This window comes from Thunnus thynnus, chromosome 18 (genome assembly GCF_963924715.1).
Source record: "Thunnus thynnus chromosome 18, fThuThy2.1, whole genome shotgun sequence".
Taxonomy (NCBI): Eukaryota; Metazoa; Chordata; class Actinopteri; order Scombriformes; family Scombridae; genus Thunnus; species Thunnus thynnus.
Window position 1 is genome coordinate 21,639,033 of NC_089534.1, and position 17,789 is coordinate 21,656,821.

General features: G+C 37.0%; 1 protein-coding gene across 1 annotated transcript; it reads left to right on the forward strand.

The window, feature by feature from the left end:
• The first annotated feature begins 224 nt into the window (after positions 1-224).
• Positions 225-16,845, forward strand: LOC137168953 (interleukin-6 receptor subunit beta-like). Its single transcript, XM_067571846.1, has 15 exons — positions 225-1,551; positions 4,464-4,733; positions 4,824-4,959; positions 5,061-5,224; positions 5,328-5,446; positions 10,698-10,857; positions 12,311-12,393; positions 12,547-12,763; positions 12,888-13,052; positions 13,516-13,617; positions 13,701-13,844; positions 13,924-14,064; positions 15,242-15,326; positions 15,487-15,568; positions 16,079-16,845. The coding sequence occupies exons 1-15, from the start codon at positions 1,500-1,502 to the stop codon at positions 16,496-16,498; spliced, it is 2,340 nt and encodes a 779-aa protein (XP_067427947.1). The 5' UTR covers positions 225-1,499; the 3' UTR covers positions 16,499-16,845.
• The last annotated feature ends 944 nt before the right edge of the window (positions 16,846-17,789 follow it).

Consider the following 17,789-nt stretch of genomic DNA (forward strand, 5'->3'; position numbering starts at 1 on the left):
CCCTCTCGGTTTCACGGGCTAACAATCTGGTGATGGTGTGTTGTTATTTAGCTAATGTTTCATGTGTTTTCAAGGCACATTTCGTTTGGTTTTTATGTTAATTCAATAATTTATTTGCATGCAGGTTACGTTGATGTTATGTTAGATTTATATGTGATTGAGCTTAGTAACAGACTACTGTTAATAAATTAACTAAACTGTGATAACACCCTAACTTAATGAACTCTGAGCCCGTTAACTAACGTTATGTAACGTAATCTACAATTTTTGATATGTATATATGGTGACCAGGCGAACAGCAGGGCACCAGACAAATGGGTTTAGTTTACAGCCCAGGTGTTGATGTTATCATGGCAGAGATTGCTTCATTCATAATTACGATGCATTGTTTTCTGATGATCAAGTTCATTATTAGAAGTTTTTTCTAGCCATGAAATGTATGCCTTTGTTGTTTTAGCGCTAAGGGTTAGTTTATAGCCTACCAATGCACAATTAATAATCAGAGTTGGAGTGTAAACGTTTCATTTGAATACGCGATATCCCCATAACACAACATTATTTATCCTAAACTCAGTATTTTCAAGGGACACTTGATTTGCAAGTTTTTTTGTTTGTTTGTTTTGTTTTCCATCGTGAGCATTTTAATTTGATTCGCCATGAGCCGTAAAGCTGTAAAGTATACCTATGATCATCTCTGGATACTATTTGGAGACCAAATAAACGACTGCATACATTTGGAAAATCACTCATCACACGGTGTGTTCTTTCATTTGGTAGAGACATTTCTTCATCTTCATCTTCATATGTTGGGTTTTAGTGTGCTTCTCCATGCATCTCCCATTGGCTTCAATAAGACTGGTATCAAGCAGAGCATTACAACGTTGGTACTGTGAAATGACCCCCTCTTCTTTCATAAACTCTATGAACCACTAGGTGGAGCTATATAAACATAGAATTAGGGTAGTGGTCTAATAATGTTGTCTGTTGTTAGTCTGTCCTAAGGTAAAATGTACCATATAAACGATGCAAAAATCGTTCAAAGTCGTATTTCTTTGCACACAAGACAAGTCATAAACATTGTGTCGGAGGAGGAGGGGCTTGTTTGCCTGACTTAGGTCTGTGATTCATATCTTCGTCATGACAATACATTTTGATTTGGTTGGTTTATCCTAACATGCCGTTCTCATGTTACTGCAAGAATAAACGGAGAACAGAAAAAAGTGTACAGGCTGTCGACAAGTTTACTTAACTTCCTCTTGGGTCGCTGTGTCTCCAGTTGGGTAATATCTCCCGTTTATTTCAGGGTTTGCCTCAGTTCCTGTTAGTCAATGCTTCAGACAGACTTGATGGGGAAAATGTGATGCAGTGTGGTGTGCTACCTCAAAAGATGGACTAAAGACGATTTTCAGACTTCATGTGTGACCCAGCTGGATATCTCACTGCTCTAAATTTATGTTAAAAAGGGGATTTCTTTGATTTCTTGGCTATAGGATAAAATAATGTGTTCATTTCTAGTCCTGTTCATTCTGATTGCAACCTCAGTTTGTGAAGGTAAGTAAAAATTCATCTTGTGGTGTTTGGTTGTCTAAATGTTAAAATTCAGAGGGGAGAGATGACTCAGTTGTGGGGAAATGCGCATTTTTTGTTTTTTGGTTTCAGTACAAAATGTTCACAGGGTTCAGGTTAGTAAGGAAGGAACCATGTTTAAACACAAACGGGTCTTTAAATCAACTAGAAATAATTACCATTTGCTAGAATCATAGTATTTTTTTAAACAAAGACAGATTTTTAAATTGTTACAGTTACAGATGAGTCTTTAAGACTGCAGTGTTCATTTACATCATCAACTGCTTCTATTTATGTATATATATATATATATATCTTTTTTTTTAAGACCAAACAGAAATTTTCAAATTTTAAAGACGTCTTTGCCAGAATTTCAAATATTATAACATTTCTTGTTATTTTTTTCTGCTTGTATTGTTTCACTTTCACAAAACACATTAGTTTCCACAATACTGAAACCTCACCAAGCAGCACAACAACCCCATTGACTGCTGGACCCAACCCTTAAGTTTAGAGATTTTTACAAGTTACATTTTCATTTTCCCAAAAAGAGACCAAAGAGCTCACAGATGATCACACAATTTGAAGATCATCAAGTTGAAAGCTTTATTGATCATCTGCACACAAGAAAACAAAGAGCCTTCTTCAGTTAGTAAATTACAGTTATGAGACAAGGGTGAGGCTGTGTCGATGGTTTTGAAGTCTGAATGTTTGCATGGGCCCGAAACTCATTGATGATGACTGAAAGAAAAGATTATTCAAATATAGGTTATGGTTATGATTATAGTTATGGTAGCTGGTGGCCTCACATTCACTGGTAACAAACATTACACTCCCTTATCAATAATTTTGATTGTTCTGGACTTGAAGGAGGCTTTTGCAAACACTATTATCACTGGCCTACTATTGGTTGTGTGCTGTGCTTGGTGATGCTCAAGTAAAATATATATATATTTGATATATATTTGGGAGAAAAGTATTACGGCTCCTTTCCAAAATGCTGGCCAATACCCATCCACTGTGTGATAAACTTCCAGTACAAGCCAAGTGTAAACTGCACTGTTCGTGTAATGTCTTTTTAATTCTGTGCTCCTGTCCCATGCCGTGATTTAGCTCCGTATAATGAACTCTTTGCTTGATGTCTGCTATCTGAACAATTTGGGAGCAGATAATTTAAGGTGGTTTGTGAGAATTGTGAATTTGCAATTCCAGCGAAGTTGTAGTCCTTTCCGGTGCATTCAGATCACAACTGGTGGATGTTCACAATACCTGAGTCAGAACTGAGTCAGTTGAAGCCTATCTTAGCTATACTGAGAGACTCATTGGATATGGATATACATGCAGGTCATTAGAGGGAATACTTTCAGTAGTTGTGTGTCTCCTGTGTAATCATCTGCAGCTGTTCGTTAAGCAGCAACAGGAAATGTTGACCCAAACAAATTAGTGGTTGAGCACTAGCCCTGTGTTTGATTAAGATTTATTGTTGAATATTTATCATTGAAAGTTTTTTGGCACTGTATGGTTGTTGAATCAAGGAGGGCTTGAAGAAAGGATGCAGTGACAATGAGGCACTTGAAGGATACTAGAGAGGGTACTGTTTCAATTTAGTCACTTATTGATTTGGATATTGGGAATGGTGATCAAGCACACTATTGAAGGAAAAAGCTTATTCATGTAGTTTAATTGATGTTCTTAAAAATGTATTCACAGTGTTAGAAGAGTTATTAGAGTTAACTATTATTATTTTTGTTAGTATCCTAACTTCTGATTATTTTCTTCAAACTTTTTATTTTCCTCAAAAGGTATCCACCTCCATCGAGGTTATTCCTTAAATTAAGACGGATACAACCACCATGTTGAGCCACTTGATTGGTTATTGCATCTTATATTGTATTTATGTGGGGACAGGTACACGCCCTGAGCTTGGAAGCAAAACAAAACATGTGCAAGTCCAGATGTTGATGCAGCCAGATTATTCAAGAGCATCAATGTGCAGTATTGTAAACTGTTGGAGACAGCAGTGGTCTGATAAGTTTTTCCAGTTTAGACAATGTGCGTGAGAGTAGACAGTGAACAATGCATTGCTTTGGTAAGCTTTGTTATTCAAATGCCAAAACTAACCGTCAAAGAGTGCGCTGTGTTTCATCCACAAAGATGCCATGGCTCTATTATGGTCTATTGAGATCACCGTCAGAGTAGAAAGCAATACACTATTTCATCCTCTTGAGAGATAAAGAAGAATGAGTTAATCCCTGGGTGACTGAAACATCAAAGCTAAATTGTGAGAGAAGCTAATTCTCCTTGGCTGACATTTGTTCATCTGGCTGACATTTGTTTGATAAAACTTCTTTGTGGTAGTGGTGGAAATAGCTTCACGTGATGTTACAATATTGTCTTTGTTCATACCGAGTGTTACAATACTAGGAAACATCCTTGAAGCTAGAATAACATACCTGTGCGGCATGTGATCACATGGGGAAAGAGTGAATACAGGTTTGGTTTATTCTTAGTCATTTGACTTGTGGCTTGTATGAGATGACAGATGACAAAGAGCGTTCTAAGGAAAGCAAGAGAGGAAAAATATTTGTGATCATAATCTTTGTCGCTGTTTTTTGAAAGCCTCGGAACACAACTTGTTGTGCTGTTTGAGCTTTTGTGCATGTAATGTAATATAAAAAATATATATTTCATCTGAAAGTAAAACCTTTTTTAAAATATTTCTTTGCTTCAGCAACAAGAGTTTGAAATATGTTAGTCTCCGCTGTAAACCATCACATCATCAGCTAATGTTGCTTTTTCTGAACTAAATACATGTGGCTTAATGTAATGGTCTGTTACATAAAAAAAAAATATAATTTACATTCTGAGATGTTAACTGACATTATCATTCCCTGCAGGTCAACATGACAAAACCTGTAACGTTGTCCCCAAAGATCAGTACATTGAAGTGGGATCTGATGCTGAGATAGTGTGCCAGAGTTCTTGTGTCCGTGGCAAAATCTTTTGGACACTGAACAATGTACCCATGGATACAAGCTTGTCAAACACTATCAACTCTTCACATACAGTCCTGTCACTGAGGAACTTCACTCACCGCAGCGCCACGTTGCAATGCCACAGTGTTGATACTCAGCAAGTCCTCGGAGGCACCACCATCAGAACGTACTGTAAGAAGTGTTCTTAGTACTTATTTTCTAGAAGTTAGTATGGCTATAGATGCCTGCAGGACATTGCTGACTTGCTTCTTTTTTTTACAGCAAAACCCAGCAAAATATCATGCATCTGGGCGTATATAAATCAGGATAGGGGAAAGGGTGTGCCAGAGATACTCACATGCAGCTGGGAGCATCAGATGAATTCTTCAATGAAAATAAACTATACTGTGCTGAGTGTGTGAGTTTCACACTCCCTTCCTTTTATGTGAATATTAATGCAGGAACATTTATTTGTCTTGTTTATGTTTGTATTTAATGTAAAACATATATTTCTTTCAGTCCTTCCCTGAGTGAAATCTGCAGCTCGCATGTGAAAACATGCATATTCACTGATACAGCTGGTAAAATACCTTTTGTGGTGAATACCACTGTCATTGTGAGAGCCAAAACTGCTGCTTGGGAAGTTAACTCCGACCCTCAAACATTTTACCCCTATCACATATGTAAGTAACATAAAGTCTATTTTGTAGAAAAATATGTACCTCTTATTGATCTCTTTCTACATTTCTGCGATTTTGATGTTCTGTCATCATTATATTCCCTCAGTGAAAATTACTCCTCCGAAGTTGAACATAACTGCCCTCTCTAATGCTCTGTTGGTTGAATGGACCCGGTCATCTATAAAAAAGTCTGAAAAATGTCATTGTGAAGTCAGATATAACAAGGTATGTCCCTCTTTAATCACCAGAAGACAGTAGTTAGCATTTGCCATTGTGAAACTGTTAAAACTGTACTAAATAAAACACAATGATGATGATTACAAGTCAGATCACCCTAACATAAACAAGACACCATGGTGAAGAGTTAGACCAAAGGTACTGTAAAAATTAACTGGTACAGAAATAATTGAAACCTGGACTCACAACTGTCAAAATTTGTTACATTGTCCGCCATGTCAGAAAGAAAACAAAATATCACACAATAACACAGTGATCAATCTAGGGAACCTTGAGTTCATAAGAATAAAACTAAAGAGTAAACTACATAACAGTTAGCCACACAGTGAATTGACAGTTACCTAGAATGTATTATGCTATGTTTATGGCATATGGGATGGATGGTAGAGATGAGACTTGTGAGTGTTTATGTTGTTGGACAGCTTATGAGTGCAGAATTTGTCATGCAAGGGTTAAAATATACTCTGAATTGACAACATAACAGTACCAAGGAAAACATATCATATGCAGACACAAGAACAACAGACATTGTCCATTGTTCGTGATCTCATGACTCAGCACTTTGAAGTCAGACTAGTTCTTCCTGCTGAACAGACCAAGTCTTCTACAAATTATCTTTAAAGTTCAGACACTAATTACTATCTGTTTGTTATGCGCTAAAATTGCAAGTATTTCCTTGTTACTGAAAGAAAGTCTGAAATAGATTTTGATTAAGTCATCCCAATCTGGCATTGCAGGTATTGTTGTGAGAAGCAAAACTGATGTAATCTATTTTAATTTTGGACACTTTTTTACTGATTGTTATTGCACAGGTACTATACAATACAGTCTGAAAAATTTGAGTTCTTGCATTAAACCCCCTTGTGGATCAACCAATTTGATAGTAGCAATGCCAAAGGGCTGTAACTGCTCAGTCATCCTTGTTCCACATTCTCATGTTCTCAGGTGTCCCGTTAGTCTTAATTCAATACCAGAAACTATTTCCTTGTTACAAAAAGCAAGTCTGGAGTATAGCTTTAGTATAGCTGTATGCACATCTTTTTAAGCATTAACACTACACCATGTTTATGGATGACTCTTGAGGTATTTTGTGATAGCACAGACGCTGGTTGAGTAGTCAATATTACCTGAAGTATTCATGATCTTTTACATTAGGTCACTGATGTAGAAGATATGTTATGATAAAGGCTATATTAGACTATCTAAGGTTAAACATATTTTACTTTTTTCACCATCAAAATTAAGCTCATGAGCATCACTTGATGTTGAGATCTCTTGTAAAGCCTCTGACTGTAAAAATGTTAAATGTTACTTTTAGTTTTGATATGTTAGTTTAAAAAGTCGAGCCATTCTGGCTTTATGCTCTTTACAAATCAGCCTATCTGGTTATGAGATTTAACCATCTTATTATTGGTCTTAAGAAGAAAATATTTTTTATATAAACTTTTAATGTTAAACCTACAGTGCGGAACTTTTACATATAAATGAACATCTGTTACATTCAAGCCCTTGCCAGATGAGTTCACACAATGCTGATCAAGTCTATCACCACTGGATACATTTTTCTGTGTTCCACAGTATACAGAGTTTTTAAATCTCATGTCGGGCAGGACATCCCCACTCTGGGTGTTTCTCGGGGTGTGCACCCAGAGACTTCCGCTGGCCGGTTAGCCCTCTGCTAACTTGAATGGGACTTTTCAGATGCTTTCAGATCAAATGAATCAGATTATGATAGTGAAATGTGTCATTTCATGGGGTGTGTGTGACATAGCTTGTTGACACGTGCTTACTCCACTACGGTGGAGTAAGCATGTGTCAACAGTGTTTTTGTATTTACTTTCACTGCCAGAAGGAGAAGGCAAAAGTCCCAAACTCCAGCTTAAATAAAATGTTACTTTTTCCACTACGTTTGTATTCAGGTCTTCAGTTAAATGTGGATCAAATGTTGATCAAGCTCCCTTTCCATATGGGTAAAAATGATGGGGTAAATAAGGTTTAAAATACATGATTTAGCATTTTATAGCCATTCATATTGGACATAAATGTGAGAAAGGTATTAGTCCACATGAGTGAAATGCATGCTGCAATGCATGGGCATTCCTGTAACAACTGGCTCATTTAAACAATATAGTAAACCATTTCACCAGTACCAGGTGCCAACCATTAAACAGAGCTATTGAAACGGTTCCACAGAAAGTCTAAGTAAATTCACAATGGTCGTTTTGACTACTTTTAACAAAGACTTTGGGCTGTATTACAAAAACGTATTCTTGAAAAGTGGGAAAGAGAAATACGATATGACAATAATGTTGTTGAGGGTCAAACATTTCTGAGGAATACATGGAATATTAAGGCCTATAATTTTTATTGATACATTTTTGACAAGATAAAATAACTTACAATACTATGGTGGGCTGTTTTTATAAGGGGTCTTGAGTTGTAGTTTTCTTCTTTCAAACTTTGCCTCAACTTTTCCTCATTCGCTTGGTTAGAACTAGACCAGATTTCTGAATCACAGGCAGTTCAGATATACTACCCCTACTGTCTGAAAATTGTTTAGTTATGATTTAATACTCATGAATAATCACAAACTATTGATAACACTACTGTCACAGCAGTGGACAGTTCTCTGAAGATTTTTTTAGAGTTACTGGTCTAGATGTCCTTGATGTCCTTAGAAGTATCACAAGTATCCAACTGTTGAAAAAATACAACCAACTGACAGCAATGCTGAATTGTTATGAGGCCAGAACAGTGACAGTTAAATTTTGGCATCAAAATAAAGCTTGGCATTGAAAACAAAACCTGAACGGAAAAGGAAACATTGGCATATTGGAAAAAGTTGTTTTGGCACTGAAACATGTTCCACTGAAGAATACAGCTCCTCTGGGTATTATCTGGAAAATTTCAGGCTTTCAGTGCATATGGGAAAGGGGCTTGATATTATTTATTTTACTCCATTCTAGACCCTTTCAAAGTAGGAAAAGCCTCTGTGTTAATCCAACTGAAACCTGTGGCTACTAGACCAGACCTGAGAGAATAGAGCTAAATGGCTAAATCATTTTAAATAAAACTTTAACCCACTCAAACACTGTTCTGTTTATGGTTCAAACAACAAATTGACAGGCTAATTGATCCTAAGGAGTGAAATTCCTGTGCGTATATTTAGATAAACATGAAATCATTTAATGTCATCTGTTAATTTCTACACTCCTTGTCTCACACATTTTATTGCTTAATTTAAGGTCTATTTGCGTTTATATACTTTTCCTTTCACTGAATCCTACTATTTTTCTGCTGCAACATCCTAATTTACCCATGGAGATGAATATAGTTTGATCTAGTATGCTCAATCTGAAGCGATGCTTCTCTACCAGCCACTGGTTACATGGAGTTCACTCAAACTAACTTTTAGGTTACAATTAGGCTTCCAAAGGAAGTCTGGTAACTTGGAGTGTATCTGTGATTTCAGTCACTGATTAACGTCAGTAACCTTGTTTTTGAGTCTGATATTATACTTTACACAGTAGCTCTATTCTGGACTCTGAAATGATACACACCTGGCATTTATAGGGTAAATAAAGGATACATGCTGTCCAGCTACTAAAATCACAATATACTAGTTTACATTACAAACATTGGCCTGCTGTCCTAATCCCCTTCAGACAGCTGAGCAGGACAATATTCCTGTGGTGATGAGGAAAAAATGACTATGGCCAGACCCTCTGCGGTAACACTAATACAGTCCTGAGAGGGGGAATACTGTGGACCACTGTCAGCTGGAGATACTGTCAGAACTATTAGCCAAGATTCTCCAGTCATTGAACTCTAACCACTAACTTCTACACTACTGCTACATGCACAATGTTGGTTTGCAGTAATGTTAGCTAATAGGGTTGGGCGATATGTTAACCTTCTCCAACCAGCCACTGTCAGCCCAACAACCAGCGATCGACGATATAGTTGCGCAGGTGGTGTGTGTGTATGTGTGCGGCGGTGCATGTAAACACTTTATCCTGGTTTCAGAAACCTAGATATGATACCTGGAGTACTCCAATAGAAACCAGTATACTGTTGCATGTAAACACCTGATCCAGGTTTCTGAACGCTCTTTGTTGGTACAGAACATAGTGGCTGAGATGGTGAGGAATCAAGACACAACTGGACAGAGATGATCAGAAACCTGGATACTGTTTGAATCATATATACAGGAATATAAACCAGGTTTCCTGTGTTTCATGTAAATACCATATCCTGAATATGATCCAGGATAAAACTCAGATATAAGCACACTCATTCATAAAAGCTGTGTCTGAAATCACTCCCTCGTTGTGCATAAGTGTTAGCAGCTTGATGTAGTTAAAGTATTGCAGTAAAAGTAGTGGTTTGGACCCTCTGACTGATATATTATTATATATGACATCATTAGATTATTAATACTGAAGCATCGGTGTTTGAACTACTTTATATACAGTTATTTAGTTTAGTCCAGTGGTTCCCAACCTAGGGGTCGGGCCCCTCCAAAGGGTCACCAGATAAATCTGAGGGTTTGTGAGATGATTAATGGGAGAGGAAAGAAGAAAAAAGTTCTGATACACAAATCTGTTTTCAGTTTTTTCTCTAATCTTTGATTTTTGGCGAAATATTGGATCATTTGAACATTTACTGAAATGAAACCATGTGAGAAGTTTAGAAGGAAAAATCACTATTTGGAGGAGCTGTTAACAACTCATAGACATCTGAACACTGCTTTTTGTAAGACATCAAAAGCCAAAAAGGTAGGAAACCACTGGTTTCATCTTTAACAATGTCTGTATTTTAAAAGCTTGTTATATTATCCATTGTGTCAAATCTTCATCTGAAAAGTAATTAAAGCTGTCAGATAAATGTACTGAAGTAGAAAGTACAATATTTCCCTCTGAAATGTAGTGGGGCAGAAGTATAAAGCAGCATCAAATGGAAATACAGTACAAGTACCTCAAAATTGTACTTAGGTAGAGTACTTGAGTAAATGTACTTAGTTACTTTCCGCCACTGTCACTACTTACTCACTAGTGAGTGTCATTTTGTGTCATCCCTGTCAATTGTAGAGTCACAAAATAATTCATCAATCAATCATTTTGGACACAGTCACAACAGCAATTACAAACTGACTCAGCCCTCCTACAGGTGTCAGCAACTGCTATGTCCCTAGAATTTGAGTGGATGTTTCTAACCAAAATCTTTCTGTTTTTCCTAGTGGGTGCTCAGGAAGACTCTAGACCCTGAACCTATAAGCACCATAATCATTGAAAAATTGGAACCCTGCACTAACTACAAAATATCAGTCCGCTGTGCTTTAGACCACGCCCCCTGGAGCGACTGGAGCCAGGAGAAGACCGTTCTGACCAAACTAAATAGTGAGAACACTGTTTACTGTGTTTATTCAGCATCTCTGTGTACATTTGACTGAGAAAATACACTTTAGAGTATCCAACATGAAAGAATTATATCATATCAATATAACAAAGCTTCCTACACACAAGTTCTCAATGGAGAACAAATTACATTGTCATTTAAGAAGACTCAGGATAGTAAAATGAGGATAATAATAATACCTTGTCATTTTTCTCAGAAGTTACAGTGTGGATTTAACATATTCAATAGACTGACTGATTGATAAATTGTATTTAGAGTTGTGAAGAACCATAGATGGCATGAGAGTTTGCCTTGGCTATAATAATTAAGGCAATGCTTCTGCACCACTGTTGATCTGCTCTCACAGTCTTGGTGTACATGAAGAACACTCAACTTCCTCCATTATATTGTGCATTAATAACAACTTAGAAGTGATTATGCTGTGTTATCAGTTTACTTAAATGTGCAAAAGCCATGATAAGCCAACCATTCATGAAAGTGAGGAATACGTTTGTATATGCATCATACTGGAACACTGGACAGTTCTTCAGGTTTACAAATTAACATTGGTTTTGCGTCAGATAAACAAACCAAAAACATTTATTTGTAACATTTTGTATAGAAATTGTGAAAGACTGAAATTTAGAAAGATTATTTGCTGCCTCTGAGAGGGAGTGAAGATCAGATTGAGCTACTTAATTTGGACACATTTGAGTTACAGGTTAGGACTTGAATGTGAATATCTCGAAGTCAAAACACTTCATGCGTCACATTTCACTGATCTGATAACAAATCATTGAACCAAATCATAAGTTTTCACAGAGGTGTAGATTGACATTTACCAAGAGGGAATTTGTACCTCACAGTGTAAAAGACAGATGTGCAAGACTTAACGTGTTTTACCCTTTAAAACCAAAAACAAACTGTGACTAATGGAAAGATCACCCCTCACTAGTTGGCAGCGGTTGCGATGAGCTCAAGGCTATTTTGCCTTCAGTTCCAGCTGTCAGCACTAGTCCTGTTTTCTCCTGCTTTGACTTTAGTTTAAACCAGATTTTGCTATGCAAACTGTATAGTTAACTGTCAGCATACATTGTAGGGCTTCAACTAGAGCTTATTTTCATTATTGATTAATCTATTGAATTTCTTTTTATATTATAGTCCATAAAATGTCAGAAAATGATGAAAAACGTATATCATAATTTCCCATAGCCCAACATGACATCTTCAAATAGCTTGTTTTGTAGTAACAGTAGTATAAACCCAAAGATATTCAATTTGCAATTATATAAAACCATAAAAAACAGCAAATCCTCACATTCGAGAAGCTGCGGAATCAGCAAAGGACTTTAATTAATTATCAAAACAGTTGCCAAATTTTCTGTTGTCACTAATTATTTCATCTCTAATATATTGCTTTATGTGTATTCCTGAACATATTTTAACCCTTTACAGAGAGCGATGTCAAGTTGCGTCTGTGGAGACAGGTAGCCAAACCAGACAAAAATGGAGTTAGACAAGTTCGCACCATGTGGACGGTAAGGAACCCTCACACAGATCCTTTAAATTCACTTCCTTCATTTCTAAACTCAAAATTCAATTCTACAACTTCACAGCATACAGTACATTTCCTAAGAGACATGCTTCATACATCACTTATTGATATTTCGTGCTTCAAACTCTTTACACAGGAGATTCCTTCGACATGCCAAGGCACATTTACCCACATTGTCAAACAGACTTCCTACAAGGAACACATGCGTGGAGTAAATTATGCGGATATATTGTGTGGCAACTCAACATGTGTTGTTGATGTGAACCAAGATGCACACAGACTAAATCTCACAGTCTTCCATAATGAAGCCTTGCTTGCGGAGGACTCCGTTTATGTTCCAGCCATTGGAGAAAGTGAGTTTTAATGCAATGAGTTTGCTTTCATAGTGGTTGTCACAGTTTATGGGTCATATTGTTTTCATTTTCCCTGATTGTGTATCAAGCAATAAGCCTCTTTTCACTTGATTTCACTTGGCAGGCCTCCCTCAAGTGACAGACATGCAGACCTCAACTCTTGATGGTGTTATTCTGGTCAGCTGGAAGGCTCCTGTTCAGCCTGTCAGTGGTTACATGATCGACTGGACCCACAATGGGAATCAATACTACTGGAAGGAAAGCAAATACACCAACATAACACTATTTGGTAGGTTAGAGAACAGGCATAAAAATGGTTAATGGATTGCAGATGGAAATATGGCCATTGAAAAGATGCTTTATTGGCATTAACATCAATACATCAGTCATCATCAATCATCAGTCGTCATCAAACCAATCCCTAGTGGGCTATGACTAAATTTTTTTGACCGCTACATCAATTTGTGTCTTCTCTTTCATCATCTGAGAGTGGGAAATAATGGATTCACTAGTGAAAATACATTGTTGAACAGCTGTTCTGAAATGCATTAGCCAGAGATTTTATCATGTTACAAGTTTTCGGGAACTCTCTCACAGACAGGATCCATTACATGCTATGTTGCTTTCCTGTTTGATCCACTTTAATCAAACAAAGGAAAGCAGCAGCAGTAATGGAAAGGGGAGAAGAACAAGTTTCAATGAGTTTTCACAATCACAAATAGTTTTTGTGAACTGTCTGCCCTTCCTTACAGACCTCCTGTACAAGAAGCCGTACAATATTACAGTAACTCCACTCTTTGATGACAAGACAGGTCATGGCACAGAAGCCCTTCAGATCTGCTCCAGAATGGAAGGTACATTATTCTCCAGACAGATTATTCTATTCTGCACTCCTTTCTCTTACCAGTCTGATTTTCAAAAACATGGTCCCTTACAGATCCAGGAAATGTCACCATCATCGATGTTCAGACTAAAGACAAAAGCGCCTTGGTGAGATGGAACATGAAGTCACAGGAGGAATGCAGTGGTGTCGTTGTGAACTACACAATTTTCTACATGACACAGAATGGACCACAGCTCAGTAAGTCCACCACAGATAGAAATGGTTTATCATCTATAACATTGCATTTATGTTTTTTTCTCTGGTGCTTTTCTTCTAGATGTTACTGTAGATCACACAAAGCGGGAAATCTCTTTGAAAGATCTGAATCCAAAGACCCAATACAGTGTCTATGTTGAGGCCATAGCTCTTACTGGAACAACCAAAAGCAGTGAAAGGCACTTTAATACCAAGAAATTTGGTAAGTAGTCTGTAAGTGCTCCTAAGTGGAAATGTCTGGTTTTTAAATATCAAATCAAATATTAAGCATATTAAGCAACCATTTACATTTGCATACATGGCCGACTGACGAGCAGCAGGGGGACAAGTTTATGAAGCCTGTGCTCACAGAACTAAGGCTACAGTGTGTACAGTAACCACTCAATTTCACTCTGATGGCTCTATAGCTTTAGAGGTGGGCAGGCTAACACTTGCACCCCCTGCTGTGGCACCAATACAACATTGCTGGAAAATTCCACATTTTTCCAGTTGCCAAATATCTCTATGTTATGATTATTGTCATTTCCAGCATTATTGCATTGTCTGGGAGATGTGGGTGTTTCTCTGATGAGATCGACCACAAAAATGATCTCTGCATGACCTTATCTTCAGTGTTAACTGTTCAGTGATTGGAGAATATTTCTCCTATCTCTTTTTCTTTCCACCATTTTCTCTTCTGCTTAAGAAACTCTTAAGGGAGTCCTGCTCCCTACTCCTAACAGTTTTTCACCTTAGGAGGGCTCACAAGGGCTAAGATGCTTTGTGAACAACTTTTATCTTTATCAGGATGTAGTCTTAACTGCGGGGAAATTCTTAGATAATTGACATTAGAGTTAATAATTTTCTAAGAATTTCGTCACTAGGAGTGACTCTTTGTACTATGAAGCTTTATGAATACACCCCCAGGTGTCAGTGTTGTAAGACGGGGCAGCATCAAATAGCTGAGAAGGGAGAGACGAAGCCTGTGTGAAATAGAATCACTGTTTTATATCTAAGTATCATCTATTATCATCTTTGAAATGGTGTTTCTTAGTCATTAAAAGAGTTAAATATAGTCTGCCATTGGTCAAGTTTGAGGTTTTCACATGTTAGTTTAAGAGTTGTTCATACTGTTCATGACTGTGGTTTATTGTCATTACTTTGCTGTTGAATCATAAGTCACATGTGCCAAGATTAATTAAATTCCAGCCACAAACATTCTTAGTAATCATCTACTGATTACATTGTTTTTGTGGCCACCAGTTGCTCAAAACATCATTAATGTCTTTTCCATCAACAAGAAAAAAACGTTTTATGCAGAAGTACATTACATCATTTCACTGACTTCATTATTTGTGCTAAACAATCTACTGCAGCATAATTTATTCTTTTTTTGATAGATCCAATGCTCATCACAGCGCTTAGTGTCTGTGGAAGCATCGTCATAGTTCTTGTGTTATCTCTGGGATTATGCTGCGCTGTCCAGTAAGTTACAGTCTTTTATTGTCACTGATGATGTGATGTGGATTGATTTTGAATGAAAACTTTGACGAAATAAGAAAAGGCATATTATACAGGATTGTGAGGTCATAATTTGAACTTAAATTATGACTATTAAAAGATGTTTCCCTAATGATTTTTTTAGATGGAAGAAATTCAAGGAGAAGCCGGTGCCGAACCCTGGCCTCAGTTCTGTGGCATTGTGGCCATCGGCAAGTCATCAAAAGGTGAACTCAGTGCATCAGGGGGAATGTATCACACCCAAATTAAAGTGGCTGAGGTAGTGAAATGACACAAATTGAGGATATTTGTGGACAGGGAGTGACATAAGCAAGAATGTAGGCGGTAGTCCTGAAGAGGGATATTGCAGTGGTTTGGATCCATGTCCCACTGGACCGTAGCCAGTCACAACCTCACGCCCTGCATATTTTATGTATTCAGTTAAGTGATATTGTCTGCAAATTGTATTTTCCAACATAGAAACGTTTAGATTTCTATTTATTTCAAAGCCTTCTACACACTTCCAGGTATACACGTGTCAGTGAAGTCTAATGGTGAAGTCTGATTAGTGTGAAAACATGCACTGGTGGCTTTAGATGGAGACCACTACACCTCTGTCATGTTTGTTTAAGATGAAAACCACTGGATTATAAAAAATTTATTAAATCAACACCTTACATCTTTTTGTTAACCCTTTAAATGTGTGTGTGTGTGTGAATGTTCTGATGTGCCCACAGGGAACAAGCTCCTTCCAGCCATTCAGTAATCCATCCGAAAGCCTCTGTGAAAGGGTTTATATGGAGGATGATCAGAGAACTTCCACCCCTCCACTAGCTATAGGCTGTGATCCACACCTTAACCCAGCCAGTGACCAGAAGGAGGAATATGCTGACCCAGCCATAATTCCAGCGGCAGATGTACAGAATGAAAGGCCAGTTGAACCTGTAGAGACACTGTGTCCATCTCCTGGAGAATCCACAGCACTGCTGTCTTCAGACAACAGCCCTTTAACACCATACAGAAGCCAGAGTTCCGTGGAAGCTCCAGCCCCAAGGACCAGTAAACAGTGTAAGCCCCTGCTTCCAGAGAAACAGCAAGAGAAGACAGTCACTGTTTACGTCACTTTGGACATGTTTGAACAAGGCCAGGGTAGGTGAGAGAAAGAGAAGCGATAACAACATTCCAAGTATGGAGCTAAGTTGTTCAGGTTTGAATAAAGCAGGAGTGATTTAATCTTTCCCAAGACTTCCCCGGTCATGTGTAGCATTATTCTGCTTTGCACTGTGGCTTCTGTGGAATGAAAGTAAGGAAGAGTGATTGTAATCTTATGCTGTTTCAGACTATATCGCTCAAGTAATATAAAGTGATGTTTTTGTGTAAATAAGTACATTTTGTTACTGTATATTCTGGATTGATACAAATGTGTAATATTTATAGCAAGACAATGTGTTTAGTAGCTGCTATAATGTAAAGACAATATTTTTTTTGCAGAAATATGATTTAAAAAAAAAATAAATAAATAAAATAAAAAAATAAAATATATATATATATATATATATATATATATATATATATATATATATATAGATATATAAAGATATATATGCTGGAAAGATATACAGTTATCTAAATATTTAGATAACTGTATATCTTTCCAGCAACAGTTTCTGGTCTGGTTGATGCTAAGTCAATGAAAATGGATTTATTTTTTTCAGAACTGACAACATTTAGGCCATAATGTGGAACCAATGTTCCTAGCATTCAGCACTCTACATGAAAACTGTTTACTTTGAGAGGTTTTTGCTTTTAACACACTAATGACTCTGGTGCCCTCATTATGCAGCAGAGGTTGAAATGATAAAACAAACATGTACATACAGTCGGCATTATAAAATCCCATGTTTGTCCAGTGATAGCATGCTAAGGATGAATGTAAATGGTGTGAATTACATTTTGTTGTTGAAATAATATTAGCTATATGCATTTTAGAGCTAATAGAGCTATGTATTTTATTGCAAAGTGTTATCCTATGTTCCCTCTTTGTTGTCACTGATATCTACACTTGTAAAATAGTATTAAACTGCTTGCATGTGACTGGAAATCTGTCACTCCTTGCAGTTTTTCTTGTATCACATGGCATCACGTGTAAAAATTGCAGAAACCACTCAACAGGCTGTTCAAAGATATAAATTTATGCAGGATCACACATTTTATTTCAATATTTCAGAAGTATGAAATAGTCTTGAATTTGTTAAATGGTTCAGTTCTTGAATTTCCAAAAGACACTGCAACACTTAATAAATATTCATCAAGTGAAATACATTTGAAAACTGCCATGTATTTTGTATTTTTCCAACTGTATTAAAACAGTAACAACAAACAGCCAGGTGTTCCAGCACAGAAACAACATATTACAGTGACATCAGAATCTGCAAGAACATTAAAGAA